The sequence below is a fragment of the Misgurnus anguillicaudatus genome, chromosome 21 (genome assembly GCF_027580225.2).
Source record: "Misgurnus anguillicaudatus chromosome 21, ASM2758022v2, whole genome shotgun sequence".
Taxonomy (NCBI): domain Eukaryota; kingdom Metazoa; phylum Chordata; class Actinopteri; order Cypriniformes; family Cobitidae; genus Misgurnus; species Misgurnus anguillicaudatus.
In genome coordinates, this window is record NC_073357.2 from 49,445,906 (window position 1) to 49,468,443 (window position 22,538).

Genomic DNA, 22,538 nt, shown 5'->3' on the forward strand with positions numbered 1-22,538 from the left:
GTGTGATCAGCTGCAGTCACGTGACGTGCACATTTGGCGATTCACGCTGCACGTTGAAAACAAGACAAAGCGACCCAGTTCTTCTTTATTAGCACTTTATCAGCGTGCCCTGTGGTTTTTATGAGTCAAAACACGATAAGAGATTCTGCACGGTTTCCTTTTGTATGCAGAAATTTTCAAATTTTTTCGCGTGTATCATCAAGATAGCTATCACCTTCGACCATCGGAGGAATTTATTGAAAGTAAGTGGCAAATAACTATACAGAAATATAAATGCTGATCTTGAAACAAATTACAAGCCCAATGTGGCGTTATACTGGTTTGTTATGTTGGTTTGTAAGTTGACAACGTGACTGTTTTTTTTTTTTTTTTTTGACAAAAAGTAGGTCTTGCTTAATATTGACATATGCAATACCACGCGCACCAAAAATACATTAATAAAACAGAATTTAGCATTAGCGTTTGTGAGACTTGATTTGTGAACTTAACGTTAATTCAAACATTGTGGCTTTTTAAACAATAACATGCATGTAGTATTATGCATTCTAACTCCACGTGCATGTTTCCCTAAACATGGCAATCTGTTTAAACGATCAGATTAGGTAAATCATTATAAATGCAGTTTTGCATATGCATGTGTTTGCTTGAGACAGAGAGAGAGGGGGTGGGAGGTGTGTTTGTTTAAGCAGGAAGCACATGACCATCTCGTTCGTAATGTGTTTTTCTAATGGCAGTCAGCCATCTCATCTCAGCTCAACTACCTTTCAAATTAAGGATTATTCATTCCGCACGGCGTTGTTAGCATATATACTCTGTTAACGTAGATCTGACGGATATCATAAGAGTCAGCGATGCCAGGTACGATGTTTTGAATCTGTCTCTTGCACTGCCTTCATCTGTTTTTGTGTGTGTGTATCGACATGCACGCCTCGAGACGTGCGTTATCTGTCATTGACTGGATGTACTATTACTATCTAAAAAGCGATGAAGACAGCAAACATGGCCGTGCAGAGTCTTTGTTGGGTTGGACGTCGATTTCAAATGTTTTTCTTGTGTTTGTTTGGCATGCATGAAGTTGTTCTGGCTTTTTAGAAAACTCTTATGTCATATCAGGGGTGTTTGAGGCCCACTTGAGCTTATCTCGACCACCGACGTCAAGGTTGTCTTTGCATTTGCGACCTTTCTGTCAGTTCAATCTCGATATTGTGTGTGTGCTTTACCCAGTGCATAAATGCACGGAGGTAAACTCCCAATTGTGTTTTTCCTCACAAGTTATTCCGCTTTTCTCGATGTATTGCGAAACTAGATTTACATAATTGTATTGAAAGTGTTTATAAATTTGTAACAGTGGTTATGTCGGGACATGTCCTTGCGGTGTATTGTGGGAAATATATTTATTTTCCTGGGGAAATTATTTGGCGTTTACATGAAACTAGGTTTTGTAAACCACGTTATATATACTGCATTATCAATGTTCTGTACGTTTGGCGTGGATACACACGATTGTTTTTATAATTTAGTGCAGTGGTGTAAATGTAAACACACGCATGTAGTGACGTAGTCGGACGGGTTTGTGTTGTTGCATAAGCTCTAAGGTTCCCTGCAGTGTGCAATTCTAGTGCATGCTTAAAAGTGCACTTGTCTAACCTGTTTTTGTTATTAGCTTCTAATGCGCACTACAAGTTTTATGACGCAAATAATATTTTTAAAAGCACATAAACAACACATTTAATCTTAAAGTGTTACAACAAAAGCAACTATACAAGTTTGTTGATCATAAATACTCGATTACATGTGGTCATTTTCCTTTGTGTTTTCATGCATGCATATTATGTAAAACTGTGTTTACATATGTGCTATATAGAAAAATAGTTTATTATAAAATGTTAACCTGGTTCAAATTATTTGGGCTTTAACCTTGTGTATTTGCAGTAAAGCCTGTTTTGTTGTCGTTATGAATCTGTCAAAAACATGCTGCACACTCCACACAAAGTTCAACTTCATTTATTTATCAGACATCTACTCAAAAGGCTTATTCATTTTACTAAAACACAAAACTGGCTTTACTTGGCTATATGAAGGTCATGTACCAAAACGTCTTGTTTGTGTCAGTTCAAACAACAGGGATTAAGACAGTGCATGTGTTTGTTACGTGTTCAGTAACAGACACCTCTGTGGCAATATTTAAACACATGTCATGAAAAGCTGTCAACACTATGAGCTGTGCCAGTGTAGTGTATCTGTTTAAAACAAACATCCCCGTGCCATGCCGTCTAATGTGCGATTGTTGCCGCTTTTGACATTTTTAGATATCATGCCAAAGTATCTTGACTTTGAGTGCATCACAAAAAGGTTTTATAGTTGTACATTTTTGCTGTTTGATAAAATGGTTACTTGAAGCTGAGAGAGAAAGAACTACTACTATAGATGTGACTGCCAAACTAGACAAGTGAAGGATTTTGGTAAATGCTGTAGTTAGGTTACTTGTTTATTCGAGGATGACGCTGTAAAATTGTGCAAAACCCCACAAACTACGAGAAAGAGGAAAAAGAACATACAGATATTTTTCCAAGTAGATGTGTGTCGCAAGATTATTACTTTGTAGTACGTGTTACAAAATCAGAGTCGTCTTACTCCATAGCACTTAAAGGGATGGTTTACACAAAAATAAAAATAATGTCATCAATTACTCACCCTTATGTTATTTTATTGGGCCGATTTCAAGGACAAGGTTTATCCTAGTCCCAGACTGAGATACATGTTTGAGCTGCCTTAAAGGGACTTTAAGTAGGATTTTAAGTGTTTCATTAATCAAAATCAATGTCTTTATTCATAAATATGTCCTCGTTGGTGTCAAATGACCTCTGCCAGTAATCTGACTTTTCTTTGTAAGCTTAGAATTTCTTCTCTTTACTTACATTGAACGAGTAAGTCCAAGGAGGATCCATGTCGTTCCGCCGTATTGATAAACTATAATAGCAGAGAGGGACAAAAAGCACTAACCTACCAACGCGTTTCCACAAGCGTTTTCATTCAGAACACGTGAATCAGCTGAAACGGACAAAGATATCAGTGAATACATAACGGCTACCATACTTGCAACACGCATTTGGAAAGGCGAGGCGCAAGAGAGCACTGTTCGTTTGAATGCAAAATACAATTTCACCACTAGATGGGGGTAAATCCTACTTATTGTCCCTTTAATTTTAAAACACCTTGTACTGACATATCAGTGCCATTGTTTTGTCTCAAGATGCACACCAGTATTGTTTTTTGTAAGGATGGTTTGTAAAAACTACTTAAATATCCTATTACAACTAAGGCCTGGTCCTGGATTAATCAAAACCCTGTCTGGGAATCTGCCCCATTAATTATTAACACAAACATCTGTGATGTCATGATTTGGGATTCTCTGTTATTGTTACGAAGATGGGAACGTTTTTGTGTTATTGTTACTTACACACAAACACAAAATTGCACGCGCGCACACACACACGCACACACAGACACACACAACCACACAGACATACACAATTACACACACAAACACAATATTATCGTGTTTACTATTACATAATAGTATCGTGTATCGACGATCTTCAGACATATCGCCAATGGCAGGCTTTCATGGCGATAGTCATGATGATAGTTGGCGAATGGTTATTATTATTATCATCATCATAGTTTTACATTAACATCCACAATGAATGCTTTTCCTCGCATGAGGGTTTGTAGGCTTCACTTTACGCAGAGAGCTTGTAAATAGAGATATCCTTCTTGCACGTACCTGCACTTAATGCGCGCTTATTGGACTCCTTCTAGCACTAAATCCAGCTGCGCTTCTGTCTGTCTCACGTGCACGCGCTCTCGCGTCTGTCCGAAGTCTAAACATAAACTAAAGTAATCCTTATGTATTTGTTCAGTTTAATGCGTTTCATGCGAGCTGAGGCAAACTTTACTTTTTGTTTAAAATATGACCCGCTGCATATTAGCGCCTCTCTCACTCCCGCGTACGTACAGAGAGCTGCGCTCTGTCCGAAGTCAGATCACTACGTATTAATCCTGTTTATGATATGCATTTCAATGAGTTGTAGCAACACGTCCCTCGTGTTTAATATATGATTGTGTTTAAAATATGATCGCGTTCCGCTGGACCGATGCGTTTAAAAAGGCACCTCATGAGAGCACCACTGCTTGACACGTGTAGCCCTCTCTAACAGCACTAAACAAATGCATTGAATTGTTTGTATGTGCGCACACGTGTGTGTGCGTGCGAAGATGCATGCTTTTACAGTTATTAAGTAATCATAGTTAGGGTTTTAATGACGCGCTCGGATTAATGGCATCAGTTTTAAGAAGGTTGCAATCATGACGGTGTTGCTCTTGTTCTTTGTTGTCCACCTATCAAGTGACTTGTTATAATGAGTAAAAAATTAACAAATAAAAAAATGAGTAAACTACTGCCTCGCCCACCCGATACTATCGTGTATCGCCGATCTCACAGGCTGACGATAGGTCGATCTCAAAATAGGGCATATCGCCCAACACTACAACATACACAAAACACAAAATTACACAAACACACAAACATACTCACACAGACACACACTAACAATACACAAAAAACACAAAAACACACAGACTTTACACGTTACAAACAGTATATTAATGTATTCCCTGCACATTCCTAACCCTTACGCAAATCTACCTACCTAACTACCTATCTATCCATCTATCTTTGGTCAAACTACCCATCTCTTACTCTCAAACTAGGCTTTCTCAAGCCAACATAAAATTTGTTCACAAACTTTAACCTCATGTAGTTCTTACTAAGATGAAAAGTTTTTCTGTTATTTTTACTAAGATAGGAAAGTTTTGCCATTTTGTTTGGATGTCATTGTTTACTTTAATAAAACCCATAAAAATGAGTACTTAACTATTTAAGATGACGTTTATGTACTTGAAGAAATATAAATAAGCGAGATGTGTAATGCTCCTCCTACAGTGGGCTTTCTGAGCCATCTGTCTAGTCAGGTTTTCAGTGTTTGCTTATTTACGATGTCTCAGTTTTCACATTATACTACAGGCATAACACCTGTCAGGTGTCTGCGAATTCGAACACTCCCCCAAGCCTTTTAATGTCTCTTTCACCTTTATGTCATCACAAATGAGCTTGCTCTTGTTTTAATATATATATACACATAAACAAATACACACATTATCTACATATTGAATATCTATATATGTTTCAGAGCCAGCAGAAATGAATGGACCTGACCTATCGAAGATGTCGGTGGGCGGGGCTTCTGGAAATGAGGGAAAGGACTCTGTAGCCAATGGGCATGCAGAGAATGAGTCCGACCCCTTTGCAGAGTACATGTGGATGGAGAATGAGGAGGAGTACAATCGACAGGTTAGTGTGTGTGTATAGCAATGTAAAGACCATTTCATTTGTAAAATTACCAGCCTCCACACCATCAAAACAAATATACTGAAACTCGGCAGTCAAGTTTGTTTTCATACCTTTGGCAAAGGTGTGTGTTAGTTATGCTATGGGTTAGTTATGTAAACAAAAGTCAGTTTAACCAGGGCAAACCCCTTTGACACACCACACCCACATTTTATCTCTCCAGGTTTTTCTGCCAAAGCTTTAATTGTTCTGCTCATCTTTGGCTGCAGTCTCATGAGGAATAATTTTTGGGGCATATAGTAATACACATTGATATTAATCTTTGTCATGACCTTACTCAGACAATATTATAGATATCAAGGTTATATGATCTTTACATTTATGTAGGATGATTTGATATATAAAAAACTCATAACTATGCACAAACAATATAGTAAAGGCCTGATTTTAGGTTGCACAAACGTACTAAAACGCAGATTGTCGGTCTTGGCCCTTTCAAATATGAACAAATGTCTTTTTAGTCACTTTCCTGGAATTGAACTCTATTTGTGTCATTCTCGACAGATCGAGGAGGAATTGCTTGAACAAGAGTTTTTGGAGCGCTGTTTTCAGGAAATGTTGGATGAGGAGGATCAGGATTGGTTTATTCCTGCAAGGGACCTGCCCTCGGTGGGACAAATACAACAACAGCTTAATGGACTTTCTGTCAGTGACGGCAATGCAGAGGAAATCTTGGTAAGCTTCGAATCGTATTAATACTCCGTGAAAAGAATTATGAATATAATGAAATGTCATATGTACTCCTAAACACTGACATATGTTTAGCAGATACACATGTTTAAGGGATTAGTCAATTTTCGTAGATTTTTTTTAGATAATTTACTCACCACCATGTCATCCAGAATGTTGATCAGTTGAGAAGAGGTTGTGTTTTTTGGGAAAAGCATTCCGGGATTTTTCTAGTTTTAATGGACCCCAACACTTAACAGTTTTAATGCAGTTTAGAGTTGCAGTTTCAAAGGACTCTGAACGATCCCGGGCGAGGCGTGGGGGTCTTGTCTAGCGGGGCGATTGTCATTTTTGACAAGAAAAATAAAAAATATGCACTTTTAAACCACAGCTTCTCGTCTTCCTCCGGTCATGTGACGCGCCAGCGCGACCTAACGTAATACGTCATCACGCCAAGAGGTCACGGATGATGTATGCGAAACTATGCCTCAGTGTTACAAGTGTGGAGAAAGAAGACCGTTCCAAAGTTGTTGTATGTCGAATGATACCAATTAATGTCTTTGTGTCAGTATATTGTTTAAAATGGACCAATGTTTCATACATGTAACACGTGACCTTTCTATGGCATTAGCAATTACGTGAGGTCACGCTGGCTCGTCACACAGCCGGAGGAAGAAGAGAAGTTGTGGTTTAAAAGTGCTTTTTTTCTTGCCAAAAATGACAATAGTTTCACTAGATAGGACCCTTATGCCTCATTTGAGATTGTTTAGAGTCGTTTGAAACGGCAATTTTAAACTGCATTAAAGTGTTGGGGTCCATTAAAGTCCATTAAAATGAGAAAAATTCTGGAATGTTTTCCTCAAAAATCATTATTTCTTCTCGCTGAACAAAGAAAGACATCAACATTTTGGATGACATGGTGGTGAGTAAATTATCTGGATTTTTTTAAGAAAGTGGACTAATCCTTTAACTTTGCAGTCTTATCTGGTCCTGGGAAATGAATTAAAGGGATAGTTCACCCAAAAATGAAAATTCTGTCGTTTTCTCACTCTGTTTTTACAAATCTGCATGGATGTCTTTGTTCTGATGAACCCGAGGGGAGATGTTTTTGGGGAGTGTTTGTAACCAAGCCGATCGTGAGCCCCATCACTTCCATAGTACTTTTTTCTACTATGGAAGTGAATGGGGCTCACGATCGGTTTTATTGTAAACATTCCTCAAAATATCTAAAGTCGGGTTCATCAGAACAAAGAAATTTATGCAGGTTTGTAACAACATGGGAGTGGGTGGATGATGACAGAGTTTTCATTTTTGGGTGAACTATCCCTTTAAAGTCCCCCTGTTGTGAAAATCATGTTTTTTGGGGGTTTATATGTCTTTGTTGCGTTTTAAATATGCTTTAGGACACACCATTACTGAGTATTTTTTCTATAAAATTGTCTCTGTGATATTTAACTCCAAACTGAAAATACATTTTCAATGTTCCATGTTGTCAGATGGCTTATATTTGGTTTCTCATCTTTGTTCCAGCGGAAGAGCATGTTAAACCCCGAGGCCAAGGAGTTTGTGCCAGGGGTAAAATACTGAGGATCATTCTTCCCATCTGCAGATGTCCCCTTGTACCCGCATACATACTCAGAGACTCGTGTGCCCATATTTAGAATGGTCACACAAATGCACTCTTTACACACTCTTGAAGGGGCGGCAATACAAATGTGGATAACATTTTGGGTGGGAGGGGTGATTGTCTATAAGCTTTATATTTCTGTTATGTATAAACCGAGGGTATTAAGTTTAAACACTGCCTCTAGGAGGTGCTGTCACAAAAGCGAAAATCATTACAAAGCTGTTTTATTTTCACTTCCCTTACTGAAAGACCTGTTCCTGTCAGATTTTCCTGTTTCGCAGTGTGTGCCTGATCAGGTCTTTGCTTTCCTTCCTTTTTTGTTTTTGTGTTTTTTGTTGTTGATCTTTTGTAGAGGGAGGTTTTGATGTATCTTTGTTCACATTCCTTAGTTTTAAGGGATGTGGCTGGGGGTGGGCCTCTTGGTTCGGGTTGGATGCTGAGGAAAGGATGTTGGGGAATTCAAATGAATTCAATTTTTGATTTTGAATTGAAATCGCTACATGCAGGACTGAATTTCTTTTTAAAACGGAAGGATAAAGGCAAATAAAGATGTTCATACCCAAATAGAACCTCTTTTGTCTGACTCCACTGAATTGATTTGGCTTTATTTTATAAATTCTGATTGACAGCTATAATAATGCCATTGATTTCACAACATTCAGACTATAGACTACAAACAGGAATATGTTGGGATTTTGACAAGCAACACAAGCATTTGTTTTTTCTTAATCCCCTGACTACATCTGCACTGCAATCTATGACCCATTCAGCACGCAACCCTTGGCGCAGCTGCCAAATATTACATGATTTCGTCAACATTTACAGCGGTTAGCTATTTTCGAGCACAGAAAGTAAATTACATAAGCAGTACTACTTCTAGATCAATCTACAGGTTATTGAGTGCTGTAACACGTCCTAAAGTTTGCCTTGTCATTTAAATTATCAGTATAAAAGTAAAGCCCCAATCAGATTGCCAGCAACTAGTAGTAGTAGATCGACCTGATCTCATTTATTTCAATGGAAGCTTGGTGACTTTCGGCGACAGTGACCAGTGGTGACAGGAAGCGGGCATTCCCATTGATGCGACAAAGTTGAGAAAAGTTTAACTTTATGCAAATCATGAGCGGCTACCAATGAGACTACCTACCTCATACTCACTAACCTTAAAGGATTGGTCCATTTTCTTGGGGGAGGAATCCAGATGGTTTGCTCACAGCCATGTCATCCGGGGTGTTGATGTCTTTCTTTGTTCGGTCGAGAAGAAATTGTGTTTTTTGAGGAAAACATTGCAGGATTTTTTTCATTTTAATGGACTTTAATAGAGCCCAACATTTACATATTTGTTATTTTTCTTGTCAAAAATGACAATCGTTTCGCTAGATAAGACCCTTATGCCTTGTTTGGGATTGTTTATAGTCCTTTGAAACTCCGTTGAAAAAAACTGTTAAGTGTTGAGTTAAGTAATAAATGTTGGGCTCTATTAAAGTCCATTGGAATTGGAAGGGTCCTGCAATGTTTTCCTCGGGGAACGTGGTTTCTTCTCGACTGAACGGGGAGGGACATCGGCATTTTGGATGACATGGTGGTGAGTGGATGGTCTGGATTTTTCTTTTAAGAAAATGGACTAATCCTTTAAAGGGATAGTTTGCCCAAAAATGAAAATTCTGTCATCATTTACTCTCGTGTTGTTGCAAACCCGCACAGATTTCTTTGAATGGGCACAGGGGAAGATATTTTGAGAAATCTTTGTAACCAAACCGTTTGTGCACCCCATTTACTTCCATAGTATTATTTTGTCCTACTATGGAAGTAAATGGGGTCCACGAACTTAAACATTCTCGGAATATCTTTCTTTGTGTTCATCAGAATGAAGAGGTTTGTGCGGGTTTGTAACAACATGAGAGTGAGTAAATGATCATTTTTTTGGTGAACTATCCCTTTAATGATCGCTGGTGGTCTGAACGGAGAGTAAATCTGGTTTAAATGTCAGAAGTTCTGGTCGAGATCAGAGTAACTCTTTCTACTGTTTAAGTGGCGACCTTCTGTGCATTGCAGCATTTATTAAAATATATCTTAAAGCCATATCTTAGCTTTTCCACCTCCACCTGTAAATTTGCAGTTTCCATCCTGATGTTTTTTCATATTTTGAAATTACACAAACAGCTGGATGGAAACACGACTATAGGCTTATGTAACATTATGTTGAGAATAATGCTAATTTAATTTTCATGTTGTTCATCATACTGTTTAAAAATGTTTTAAGAAATGGATTGACATTAAAAAAATATTTTAAACAATTTGAGCTGGTACTGTCGGGTTACTTTTGAAGAAACTGAAATGTTAAATGAAAATGTAATTTCATAATTTTTTTGCAAAGATAAAGGACAAAAATTGTTTGCAGTAACATATTCACAAGTCAGGTATATGTAATAAAAACAAGAGTAACACACATAAATCTAGACTGTACTGTTGTGTTACTATTTACCCACCTGCATGTTACTTTCATCCCAACTGACGGGGTCGAAATTAACAATGTGCAGCTTATGTTTAAAGTGAAAACATACTGAAGTCGTGTGACAATTGTACAAAATACCACCTGGTATTCATATAGACCATACTTGTAAGTTATTGACCACAGCCAAAATATATCAATCCAAAACATTATCTTTTAAATTGTTTTTCTGAAAAATATGTACTTTCACCCCCGCTTTACCCTATATTGTATGTACACCAGTGGCGGCTCGTGGGGTGCAAATTCAAAATACGTGTTAGGAGTGTCGTGTGTTCAAAATATGTCTTTGTTGCATCATGCGAACCATGTGCATCACGTGCCCCGCCAAAACAAGTGCCCCCTGCACACGCGTCAAACCCGTTTATTTAAAGGATTAGTCCATTTTCCCAAAACAAAAAATCCAGACAACCCACTCACCACCACGTCACCCAAAATGTTGATGTCTTTTTTTTGTTCAGTCAAGAAGAAACCACGTTCTTTGAGGAAAACACTGCAGGATTTTTCTCATTTTAATGGACTTTAATAGAGCCCAACATTTAATACTTAACTCAACACGTAACAGTTTTTTTCAACGGAGTATCAAATGACTATAAACAATCCCAAACGAGGCATAAGTGTCTTATCTAGCGAAACGATTGTCATTTTTGACAACAAAAACAACAAACATACACCTTTAAAGCACAAGGTCTCGTCATGTAGATCCGGTCGTGATGCGCCAGCTGACCCCACGCAATACGTCATGACGACAAGAGGTCACAGAAGACGAACACGAAACTCCGCCCCAGTGTTTACAAGTGTCTTGAAAGAGGACCGTTCCTACGTTGTTGTATGTCAACTGATACTAATTCATGTCTTTGTGTCAGTTTATTGTTTAAAAAGTAAATGTGCGTTTTATATATGTAACACGCGACCTCCCTACGTCACTACGCATTTACGTTAGGTTGCGCTGGACCGGACCTAGACGAAAAGCTGTGGTCCAAAAGTACATATCCGTCACCTTTCTTGTCAAAAATGACAATCGCTTCGCTAGATAAGACCCTTATGCCTCGTTTGGGATCATTTATAGTCCTTTGAAACTCCGTTGAAAAAAACTGTTAAGTGTTGAGTTAAGTATTAATTGTTGGTGTCTATTAAAGTCCATTAAAATGAGAAAAATCCTGCAATGTTGTCCTCAAAAACATAATTTCTTCTGGACTGAACAAAGAAAGACATCAACATTTTGGATGACATGGTGGTGAGTAAATTATCTGGATTTTTCTTTTAAGAAAATGGAATATTCCTTTATGATAAAAGAGACGCTACATTCACAAAATACAAGACACTACCTTAACACTAAACTCTGATTTCACGTGAGATTATGCGAGTATCTGGCAAACGCGAGCGTCTCTTTTATCATAAACCCTTTAGAAGCGTATGCAGCCGGCACTTATTTTGACAAAACACATGATGCACATATGTTCACTCGACGCGCCGAACACATAATTTGAAATTATGAACCACACACATGATGGGCTACATACATGTTGTGACAAACTTTGCATCATGCGCCCTCGAAAAAAGAAGTCACCGGCCGCCACTGAATATAAAATGCTGGGTTATTTTCAACCTGGCAATTGGGTCAAAAAGGGACAGGCCCCTTTTGGGTTATTTTCAACCATTTGTTTCTTTTTTAGAGTATATTGTATATTCTGTCTGTGAGAATATTTTAAAAAGTAGTTAAGAAAATTATTATTTTAAACATCCAAGGTTTAGACATTAAGATTCTCTGAGTTACACATGAAAGCTTTGTACACCACAAGCTGCACATTGCACAGTTGCTAGCAGCCATCCATTTATAGTTAATGTGCATAACCAAGAATAAGTAGAAAATAGCTAAATAAGGGCAAAAGGAGAAGCCACATAGACCTCACCACCTACAAAGAAACATTATTACCAATGGAGGACAGCTTTATAGCACACCTGCCTTACTCATTTCTGCACAAGACAGTGAAAAAACCAAAGACACGTAACCTGTGGTTGACACTTGACTATGCATCAGCACAGGTTTTATATGCATTCTCATACTCTGGTTTTCACACATTTTATGCACCTGTGGTATTAAGATTATTTACTGTAAACATAGATTAACCAAACTAGGATACTTTAGATTAAAACAAGATAATTCGCTCTCACTTTAAGATGCTATAGTCCCACTCTGGGGAAAATCAGGTTTTTATTATTGTTTATACGTCTATGTGGTGTTTATAATATGTTTTAAGACAAGCCATGTGCAATTTCATCATTTAACACCATCGTTAAATATTTTCTCCATAAAATTGGTCTCATTCCCATGGTTTTAAATGATTCCCACTTGATTTAAAACGCCACACACATGTAACCAATAATATTAACACATTTAGTGTAAACATGTGGACCACAAGTTATAGATATTATGTTTGGATGCCTCATAGACTCGGCACTGATATGATTGCAGCACAGTTGCAACTCCTGTAACTTGTTCATATCAGCGCTTCAAGATCAGTGCTGCAAACGTATGCATTGTGTGAAACCGAACTTAGCAGTTATCTGGCTGAAACTGCCAAATGTAGCATGGATTTACATATATATCTATGGTACGAGGCAATGTGAAAGAGTGTAGGCGCATTCATAGATCTGCATATACTAAATGAGGCAAAGGTGAAGAGATACAATCAAGCTGTTTTAAACCATGAAGAAATTACTGTGACGGGTAAAACTTTTAGATATGCTATTATGATGCTTAAAGATGAGTTTTAACTAATAAATTCTTGACTACAGGAAACATAGTGTAGAATTGTACATTTTTCAATGAAAATCATAAGAAAAGGGTTCAAATTAACAGGTAAACTTATACAGTCCTTTATCGACTTCAAAATGAAGATCAACATCAAAAGACCCATTTATGGATAAGGATCTGCAAAATCTGCGTTATTTGTACTTATACTTACTATTTGAGTTTGTCGTTTCTATTATAATGTATTTAAAATCAACACAGTTCTAACCCATCCCGTTATTTTTGGGCCATTTTTTGCCTTTTATTGATAGACAGTAGTTTGAAAGACGAAAGGAAAGTAGAGGGTGGAGAGAGGGGTATGGGATCGGCAAAGGCCGGAAGTGCGTTTGCACCATATGTCGGAGCGCTGCCCACTACACCATCAGCTCCGACCTGACCCATCCTGTGTGCTGTTAGTACATTATGTTACAATCTCACTGTAATGGTCCATTTTTCTGGTCTGTATGGTAATGGGAAGGCCTTGTAAAAGTTTAATAGGCTTTATGCCCAGCTGCACTGCTTCCTGGGCTTCAGCCTTGTTTCCTGTCTGCCATTATTGGACAGGCTGATTGATCCAGGTGTGTCTGATTATTGTTGTTGTGACTACTGGGGTCGGGCACACCTGGATTAATCAGTTTGTTTGTGACTACTGAGGTCAGGCACACCTGGATTAATCAGTTTATCCAGTGGTGGCAGACAGGAAACAAGGAGCTGGCCGAAGCCCAGGAAGCAGTGCAGCTGGGCACAAAGCCCACTGATCAGGAAATCAGGATGTATTATTGATGGGTGGAATTGTAATATTATAGAGATTCTTGTGAATGTACCATTCACAGTGTTGTGTGGTACAGTCCTGCTGTCATACTTTCATTATGCCACGCCTTCATGTTGTAGTCGTAAAGGCAGATCCAATACAGCAGTTTTACGATCACATGCAGGATGTGGTTGAGGTAGGGTTTTGTGTTTGGACTCAGATATTTGCCTTTACACTTTCCCGCTTCCTTGTTCAGAGTGATCTCAACTTACAATTAATATAATAATAATATTTTTTATTTTAATATACAAAACTATTTAACAATCGTAAGTGTAATAGGTGCTGCAGACTACTATTTTTGCATTATTATTATATTATTTATATTTTATGTTATTATAATTCCATTTGGTGATGCTCATGATCCTGAGCATCTTTCTTAATGCAACTAATTATTATTATAATTATTAACTAATTATGACATTTACTGACTGATAGTCTGAAAGGCCCTGCAAATCTGTACAGGGTTCCCACACCTTAGTTAACTGCAAATTCAAGGACCTTCCCAGATCCAATACCCTCAAATTCAAGGACTAAATGTGGGGACACATTTCAAGTGAGAGCAAGGTTACATCGAGTTACCTTTTAAGATACATTGTTACAGTTCCCTTTTATGGGAACTCATGCTGCGATGACACTTTGGGGACGCCTCCAGAGGTAAGTGCGTCTGAATATGTAAATCAAATTCAACCAATGATGAGGCTTAACGACAAAAACAGGGTGACGTGGGAGCCAGGAAGTATATTGCTATCTGAAATATTGCCAAGACTGCGTTACAGGGACGCAGGAAGTATGGCAAGGGAGACGCAGCGTCTTGTTCTCTACCAGGCACGTGCACACATAGACATCAAAGGGGGCTTGAGCACCTGCCCTTTTTATTCCTGGAGAGAAAGTGCCCTTTTTTTCTGCGGTGCTTTTAAAAAAAAATATATATATATGATCTTTATTCATATAACAACTGATGTCTGTCTGTTTCTTGTGTTTTTACTTGTTGCTTATTTAATTTAACATGAATTTATTCAGGAATCATTTAAATGAGATTTAAACTCTTATATAAAGAAAAATAGCGCTATTTGTGGCACACAAACGGTTAACAGATGAGTCCCGCCTCCAAAATTCACATCGCTAATATGATTGGCTTTACCTTTCCTTAGTCCCGCCTCTCTAACTTATTTCGCTTTATGATTGGCTTGTCTACACTCGTGCTGCATCATTCGCGCTTCAAGCGCCAAAGCTCAGCCTGAAAGAGGCGCGATCATGTGCATGATTATGCAGGCAGCTACCGGTAAAGTGTGTGAGGAAGAAAGCATTCTTCTATTAACAGTTTTATGCACAAAATATGGGACACGTTGTTACACATAACGATTCAGGGACATTGTTTTCCATGGCAATCCCATATTAACCTGAAGAGTTGCAAACGTGTAACAGTGTAGTGTATGTAGTTTAAACAGACTGCTCATAAAATAATAAAGCACAAACAATAAAATAATTGCTAACTGCAGTAGTAAGCTTTTTGTTTGCGTTTTTTGTAATGGCTGTTAAAAAAGTATAATGTGTCATACTGGAGTGCTGGAGTAGATTGGGAAGAAATCTGATGGTTTAGTATTTTACTTGCCCAGTCAGAATTTTCACTGACATCACAAAAAAGTAAAATATAAAATACAAATAAAATAGGCCTAATCTATATTTGTTGTTTCTGACATGTGTAACCCTAATAAATATGAAACCTAAGATTAAAGGTGCCATAGGATGTGTTGTCATAATATGTTAAATTGTTCTTTGACAATTACATAGAAGGTATGTTGCTTTATTAAGTGCAAAAATTATCCAGAAACGTTTTTACATATCTATTTACAACCCTAGAATTTGTCATTTTAATTAAATGGTCTATTTTTGCCCTATTTGAAAGGGTCATGAATAATAATGTTGAGCTCTGCTCTGATTGCTCTGCTCTGAGGCTCATGCCAGAAGCTCATATTAGTACACAGACCTTATATTTTGAGCCCTTATCAGACAAAAATACATTTTGAGTAACAACTAACAACTAATCAGCTAAACGCTAGCATATGATAAAGCATTTATTGGCATGTAGTGCTAACTCAGCAGTTACAACTCTGTTATTAGCATTTTAACAAATTTGTAATTAATATGTAATTTAATGTTTTCAAAACATGCACATTGTGTAATGGCTTCCTTTGCTGCTCTATAAACCTAGACTACTAAGCAGACCATGGTGTCTGTGTGAACTGATTATTTCGTAGACATCTTTTGAAAATTAAACAATTGCGTGAGTTTGAGGAAGATAAAATTAATTAACTTTTTTAAATAATTTTTTTAAAAAGGAACTCAGAATTGTGTTAATATATATACTTTTTGTTAAAAAAAAAAAGAAGAAAAAAAATACATAATTATGAAAGGTGCCCTTTATTTCACTTGAGCCCCTGCCCCTTGAAATGTCTGTGCACGTCCCTGTTCTCTACATACGTAACCCGAGACGTTTTTATGTGTCAAACACAACTATGCAAAAAAACATTTTGGTATGAATCAACATTCGCATACAGAAGATATTAGCATTTAAGGCAAACAGTTAGCTAAAAAGTCTAGAATTTTTATGATATTATCCTACACTACACACGGAATAATATGGACTTTTTCCAGAAAACTTCTTGCATACAATAGATTCAAGCACTTTCAACAACTTCCCAGGGCCTTGCATTATTATTTCGCCCAGATTCACAAACTTTCAAGGATTTCAAGGACCCATGGGAACCCTGTCTGTAATATACTTGTTTTCCATATGGTCTCTGATCTGATCTTTGGCTCTATAAAAGTTTTATCTCTAACTCTATAAAGTTACTTTATATAGTAGTCACAAAGTGATAAAAGTGGTAAAGCTCCTCAACCAAAACATTTTGAAAGAACAATCGGCTAAATAGGAAGGGCTTGTAGTTTATTACAGTAAGTATTTTAACTATACCCCAAAACTTGTGGCTTGTCCACACAGTAACTACATGTCAGCTCATTTATGGCATTTGTCACATAAAAAAAAGTTTTAACAAAAATGTATTAATAAAAACAAAAAACATGATTACATGTTATAAATGTGCAGAAACAACTAAACATTTATTTTAGTTATTTACTCATTTTATATAAACTTTTTTTATATATATTTGGTATTGTTTTATATAGGATAACCTGATTAATAAGATAAAGTATGTGTCGATTGAAAAAACAGCACCCTCAAGAGGAATGTTTAAAAAACATATTTGCCCCATCACTTTAAAAACAGGTACAGTAGCTCCCACTTCTGTCCTTTATTAAGAATGTAGTGTTGCTTCTGACCTCAGGTCTGTTTCATCCGATCACTGATTGGTAAAAGTATGGCTGAAAAACACATTGGCATTGGCAGAGTAGTCCAACGGGAGGGTGGCACCTGCGTTCTGTGCTCCCAGTTTGGCTCCACCAAGAGCAGAGGACTGGTGTAAAGTGAGCAGGCTGTACTTACAGAAGTGACTGTAACCGGTAGCCCGAGCCTCTGATATGACCTGAGTGAAACCTGTATCAAAGACAGACCACATCCACACCGCAATCTAGTTAATCTGAAAGTGGTTTTAACAAGTCTTTCATCACCCTGATCATCGAGTAATATGGTGGCTACACAACTACACATAACTACAGAAAAGCTGAAAGACCCCAATAATGATGTTACGCACCCGACTTCATCAGTTCCCAGCTGTGCCACACCGAACCAACGCACAGGATAGGCAATCCAAGCTCACCGGTAAACAGATCCTGGATAAACAAGAAGGCAATAGTAAAAAAAAAAGATAAAGGTCTGCTGGGAAAAGAAATCAAAATTGTTGAATGTACCTGATGCACTTTAGGCAAAACAGCTACAATGTGTTGTGCAAGGGCCTTTCCAGCCTCAGTAAACACATGTTTGCACAACGCATCACCAGCATTAGCACCTGACACACGCAACACACTAAAAGTCAAAACGTGCTACGTGTAACAGACACACGCAACTGCCATGTATTTAGTGTGACCTGACGACATACAGACCTTCAGCCAGTTTCCTGCAAAATCCTGCAAAGTGCGACTTCTGAAAGTTTCTGTACAAATGAGGCAACATCCCCATTAGATCAGACACCTGCAGGTGAACACTGAAAATTAAACTTCATCTCTACTACTTAAAGGCGGAGTCCACGAAGTTTGAAAAACGCTTTGGAAAAGGAGACGGGCCGACTACCAAAACACACTTATAGCCAATCAAATCAAATCAAATGCCAAGTTGCGTATGTGTGGGGCGGGTCTATCAACAGAAGGTCCAGATTCTATTGGGGTAGGGGCGTGTTTGTTTAGGTGATTTCAAATATCAACATTGGCTTTCAAACATCGTGGACTCCGCCTTTAAGAATAACATTCAGCTTAAATGAACTGATAAAAGTCTCAACCTGGAAGTATTCTTCCATGGCCTTCTTAACCAAGGTGACATCGTGAGGGGGTGTGATAAGGTTATCTCTGGCGTCGAAAACAGTTTTGACAGCTAAATGAGAAATCCAGTATGCTAGAGAAAAAGACATTGAAAAAAAATCCATTTATTAGGAGTGGGGCACAACCTAATGCTTTTTGGTTTTGGCTAAATCATTCAAAAAATATTTTTGTTTGATTATTTATATTTTTACAAAAGCAACACACACATATCTGCTACAAATGAACATTTGAAGTTTGTTTCTAGTACTTACCATTCTTAGACAATTACACCAAACGTGACAGAAGGGCAAACGTTACAACTTACCCCATAGGTGGGGTTAATTGTAACAGGCAGGGGGTTATAGTTAACACTTGCTAAAAATTAAGTTTGCAGCAAATATTTCAATACTATTTTGTCTATAATATATACTTGAAGTGTTTGTATATCTGTCTATAATAGACAGGTATCCACACTGTATTCATTTATTACAATTATAAATGGATACAAATGTCTAAATATTTGAGAAAAATCAGCACAATTATGACAAAACATTTTTTATATGTGACCCAGTCTGTAATAACCATACTAGAGTTTCAAAATCAAATTCTGAGATAATGAGCATCAAAGTCTGATTTTAGCCATTTACTTCATTATGATTTTAAGCTTTGACGTGACCTTATTCAATCAATATTAACAAAAATAAATTTGACACACGATTTTTGATAAGACCGGCACATTTATTTTGTTGGCAGCCAGCAATCATTAGTGTGTAGCGTATTTAAAACAACGGCAAGAATTATGCTAATGTTAGCGGTTTTCATATCGTAAGTGCTGAGGGGTTAGTTGTAACACAGCGTTACAATTAATCCCGCTGGGTGAAAATATTTTCAAGCCCATCAAAAAAGTTGCTAAGAACTGCAGACATATTTCAAAATGATGCTATGTTTTAGTCAACAAGACACTGATTAATATGACATAGCATTGGATTTGGTATCTTACACACCCAACTTAGAAACCGAAAAAAACATATGATGAAAAAATGTACTTACATGCCACCAAAACACTCGTTCATCAATAACTCTCTGAAAAAACATTATACATTTCCAATAATTTGCGGGAGATCGTCTTTTGGCAGAGTGAAATCAATACGGAAAAAACTCAACCCTGTGCAACAATGTAAACAGTCCGTGTTACAACTAACCCCGTGTTAATTTTTGCCCCGCGCACCCCTACTCCTCATCTTTGAACAGCTAAACTACTCTCATTAAATACATCAATTTGTTGATGACAAGCATTTTGAAACCCACTGGTTTACACCTGTATTTTACACTTAGGTCACATACGGTGACAGATGAAAATACCATGTGTAAATGGAGTCTTAGACTCTTTCTACAATGCATGTCTTAGATGAGATAACATAGATAAGATAGACAGGTTAAAGTGGAGTGTGTTGTGCAACAACCCATAAGGTTTCTTATATGGCATAGTTTACCTGAACCCTCATCTCCCATCATGTGACCCCAGCCCCCACAGCCAACTTGTGTGCCATCAGGATTCACCAACTTACAGTTTGAACCAGTCCCTGATATGACCACTATACCTCCTACAAAGAAAAAGAGAGTGTCATGTACGACTAATGTGGTTATGATGACTGTCTGCGATGCGCGTGCCGTGATCCATTATACAGTACCGTGGTCACTGGCGGTTGCCACAGCACCAATGGCATCAGTTGTAATAAAATAACTTTGGCTCAGGTTTGGATATTTTCCCTTCATATCATCGATCAGTTTCTGTATAGCAGCTTTTTGCTCTCCGCCGCTCAATGACATGCCCAATGAACACAACACATAATGTCAAAGTGCTTACAACATGAAGGTGAAGTGTAATGGGTATGAATGCAACGTCTCACCAATGAACAAACTGGTGTGTTTGGGTCCAGCCCAGCCTTGATTTTAGCTCTCTGGACCATATCGTTGATACCATCGATACAATTATCAACACCAACCAACTATAAACAGAATGCATAGGATACAGAGTAACACATTAAATTACAGACTCGCTGAGGTTGGATTAGTTAAAGGGACAATCCACTTGTTTTTGAAAATATGCTCATTTTCCAGCTCCCCCATGGCTGCAGGAGGCGCAATGATATTACGCAGCAGCCGAAAATAGTCCCCTTAGTATCTTTCAATAGCAGGGGACTATTTTCGGGCAGTGCATAATATCACTACGCCTGCTGCAGCCATGTTACATCAGCAAAGTCCTTGATGATTACGCCAGAATGAGAGTATAGTCCTAGCCATATCTGCCTAGAAAAAACGTTTGATTTTCCGTCGGTCCTTCGTACACAATGTAACTACAGAAGAGTCAAGTTTTAAAAAGGAAAAAAATAATCGATACTCTTTGGTTATTTTTTAGAGCGAAGCTAATGGTCTAATTAGATTCAATGAATTGTGCTAAGCTATGCTAAAAGTGGTAGCGCCAGACCCAGAGATCACCTGAATGGATTCCAAAACGGTAAAAATCAAATGTTTAACTGGAAAATGAATATATTTTCAAAAAAGTGGAGTGTCTCTTAAAGGATGCTGGATCTCACCCAGTGGTTGGTGCATGGTCCATCTGTTTCAGCAAGGATACATCCATCAGCAGAAAGCAAAACAGCTTTAGAGTGTGTCCCACCGCTGTCAATCCATGTCAAGTAAAAAGACAAACAGTGTCTCATAGTTCATTTCTGTACAGATGCTTTTCAATTGCAATGAATGGTAAACTTTTCCTGATTCATTCATAAACACTGACTGAACGAAGACACTATAAACACGTTTTAAACAGGCGCTCTCGTTACTTTTGTTTAAAAATAACTAAGTTTCTAAGTTTGTTGTTTAATAGTGATTTTTGTAAGAAACTCACCCCTCCACTCCACCGTACACAGCGCTCATCTTTACCGCCGCTTCCTCTTTAGTCACATGACTCCTCCGGATCAGGTGATAAATTCGCCTTCATGCAGCGCTGCGCAGACTGTCAGCCCATGACATCTAATTACCGCGAGAGCAATTTGAAAGCTGTCTTTTCATATCGCTCTCGCGGTACCTGATGCCACACGTCGTTTGCTCCGCGCATGAAGTCGCGAACAAACATTCAGACATACGGACATAACATACGGACTTTGACAGAGATCCACAATATTTTTATTACCTGACTCAACATAAAATCCCGATTCACACCCATTTTTATACTTTGCCTTATTTAAAAAAAAAGATAAGAATAAACGACCTGGTTTTTGCTTGGTTGTGCTTTTATTCATTTGCTATAATGTTTGTGATCGTGGCTGAGGCAAGTAACGTTACGTTACGTTTTAAACGGAATATTAAGTAAAACAATTTATACAAATACATATTTTGCTAATAGAAAATAATTAAATATTCCGGTAGTAAACTCTTACCAGTAGATGGCAGTATTACAGAACCAATAGTGGGTCCAAGTCTATGGTCCAAGTTCATACCCTGTCTACATTAGATAGATAGATAGATAGATAGATAGATAGATAGATAGATAGATAGATAGATAGATAGATAGATAGATAGATAGATAGATAGATAGATAGATAGATAGATAGATAGATAGATACCTCAGAAAAATAAAGCTACAAACCAACAGCACTGCGTTGTATCATTTATTGTGTTTTGTATAATTAAAAATGTAAGTTTGGAATGTTTAATTTCATAAATGTTATGGATTATTGGGGGGCATGAAGGGATGCACTCTACACAAGGGGGGATGCACACCGAAAAAGTTTGAGAACCACCGAGACAGACAGACAGACAGACAGACAACAAAAACTACTAGCTATACATTTTAAAGCTGGGGTACTAATAGTTAGTGTGAATGCCAAACTGACATTCAGGTCATGCGCTTGAGTTTAGCAGTGATTGTGTTAACTTACTTCCTTACCTCCCACTGTCTTTGTGATTCACCTTGTATATAAACCCACACACTGTCTCACTGGCTGGTAGAGAGAAAATAATTTTAACATAAAAAATTGATTGCAGAGTTTAGTTTTTCTTAAATCTTCATGTTTTCTTCATGTATTATACGCATCATAGTAGCCACCACGGGTGTCTTATTGTCATTCCATCTCTATACACAGCCTGTACACAGTGAAACAAAACAGTGATCCTCTAGGACAATAG

At 37.7% G+C, this 22,538-nt stretch overlaps 2 protein-coding genes across 4 annotated transcripts; one reads left to right on the top strand and one right to left on the bottom strand.

Moving 5' to 3' along the window:
- The first annotated feature begins 101 nt into the window (after window positions 1–101).
- On the top strand, window positions 102–8,335 carry LOC129449062 (polyadenylate-binding protein-interacting protein 2B). 3 transcript variants are annotated; one of them, XM_055211839.2, is made up of 4 exons: window positions 102–242; window positions 5,253–5,413; window positions 5,975–6,145; window positions 7,670–8,335. In XM_055211839.2, the coding sequence occupies exons 2-4, from the start codon at window positions 5,264–5,266 to the stop codon at window positions 7,724–7,726; spliced, it is 378 nt and encodes a 125-aa protein (XP_055067814.2). In that variant the 5' UTR covers window positions 102–242; window positions 5,253–5,263; the 3' UTR covers window positions 7,727–8,335. The 3 variants fall into 3 exon arrangements, with proteins under 3 accessions (XP_055067814.2, XP_055067803.2, XP_055067796.2); XM_055211828.2 differs by lacking the exon at window positions 102–242 and adding an exon at window positions 691–858; XM_055211821.2 differs by lacking the exon at window positions 102–242 and adding an exon at window positions 1,014–1,159.
- Window positions 8,336–17,176: 8,841 nt separating this feature from the next.
- Window positions 17,177–21,351, bottom strand: nagk (N-acetylglucosamine kinase). The gene is made up of 10 exons (XM_073859317.1): window positions 21,259–21,351; window positions 20,948–21,032; window positions 20,260–20,359; window positions 20,042–20,182; window positions 19,844–19,954; window positions 18,332–18,444; window positions 17,940–18,027; window positions 17,748–17,845; window positions 17,591–17,669; window positions 17,177–17,433 (listed from the first exon to the last, which is right to left on the bottom strand). The coding sequence occupies exons 1-10, from the start codon at window positions 21,285–21,287 to the stop codon at window positions 17,240–17,242; spliced, it is 1,038 nt and encodes a 345-aa protein (XP_073715418.1). The 5' UTR covers window positions 21,288–21,351; the 3' UTR covers window positions 17,177–17,239.
- Window positions 21,352–22,538: the final 1,187 nt, after the last annotated feature.

Excerpts from the sequence above, each read along its gene's own strand:
- LOC129449062 (XM_055211828.2), top strand. Across the intron at positions 5,414-5,974 it reads AGGAGGAGTACAATCGACAG|ATCGAGGAGGAATTGCTTGA; the intron begins GTTAGTGTGTGT and ends CATTCTCGACAG. Across the intron at positions 6,146-7,669 it reads GCAATGCAGAGGAAATCTTG|CGGAAGAGCATGTTAAACCC; the intron begins GTAAGCTTCGAA and ends TCTTTGTTCCAG.
- nagk (XM_073859317.1), bottom strand. The coding sequence starts at position 21,287 with ATGAGCGCTGTGTACGGTGGAGTGGAGGG. Across the intron at positions 20,183-20,259 it reads CACACCAGTTTGTTCATTGG|GCATGTCATTGAGCGGCGGA; the intron begins TGAGACGTTGCA and ends TGTGTTCATTGG. Across the intron at positions 18,445-19,843 it reads GATGGGAGATGAGGGTTCAG|CATACTGGATTTCTCATTTA; the intron begins GTAAACTATGCC and ends CTTTTTCTCTAG.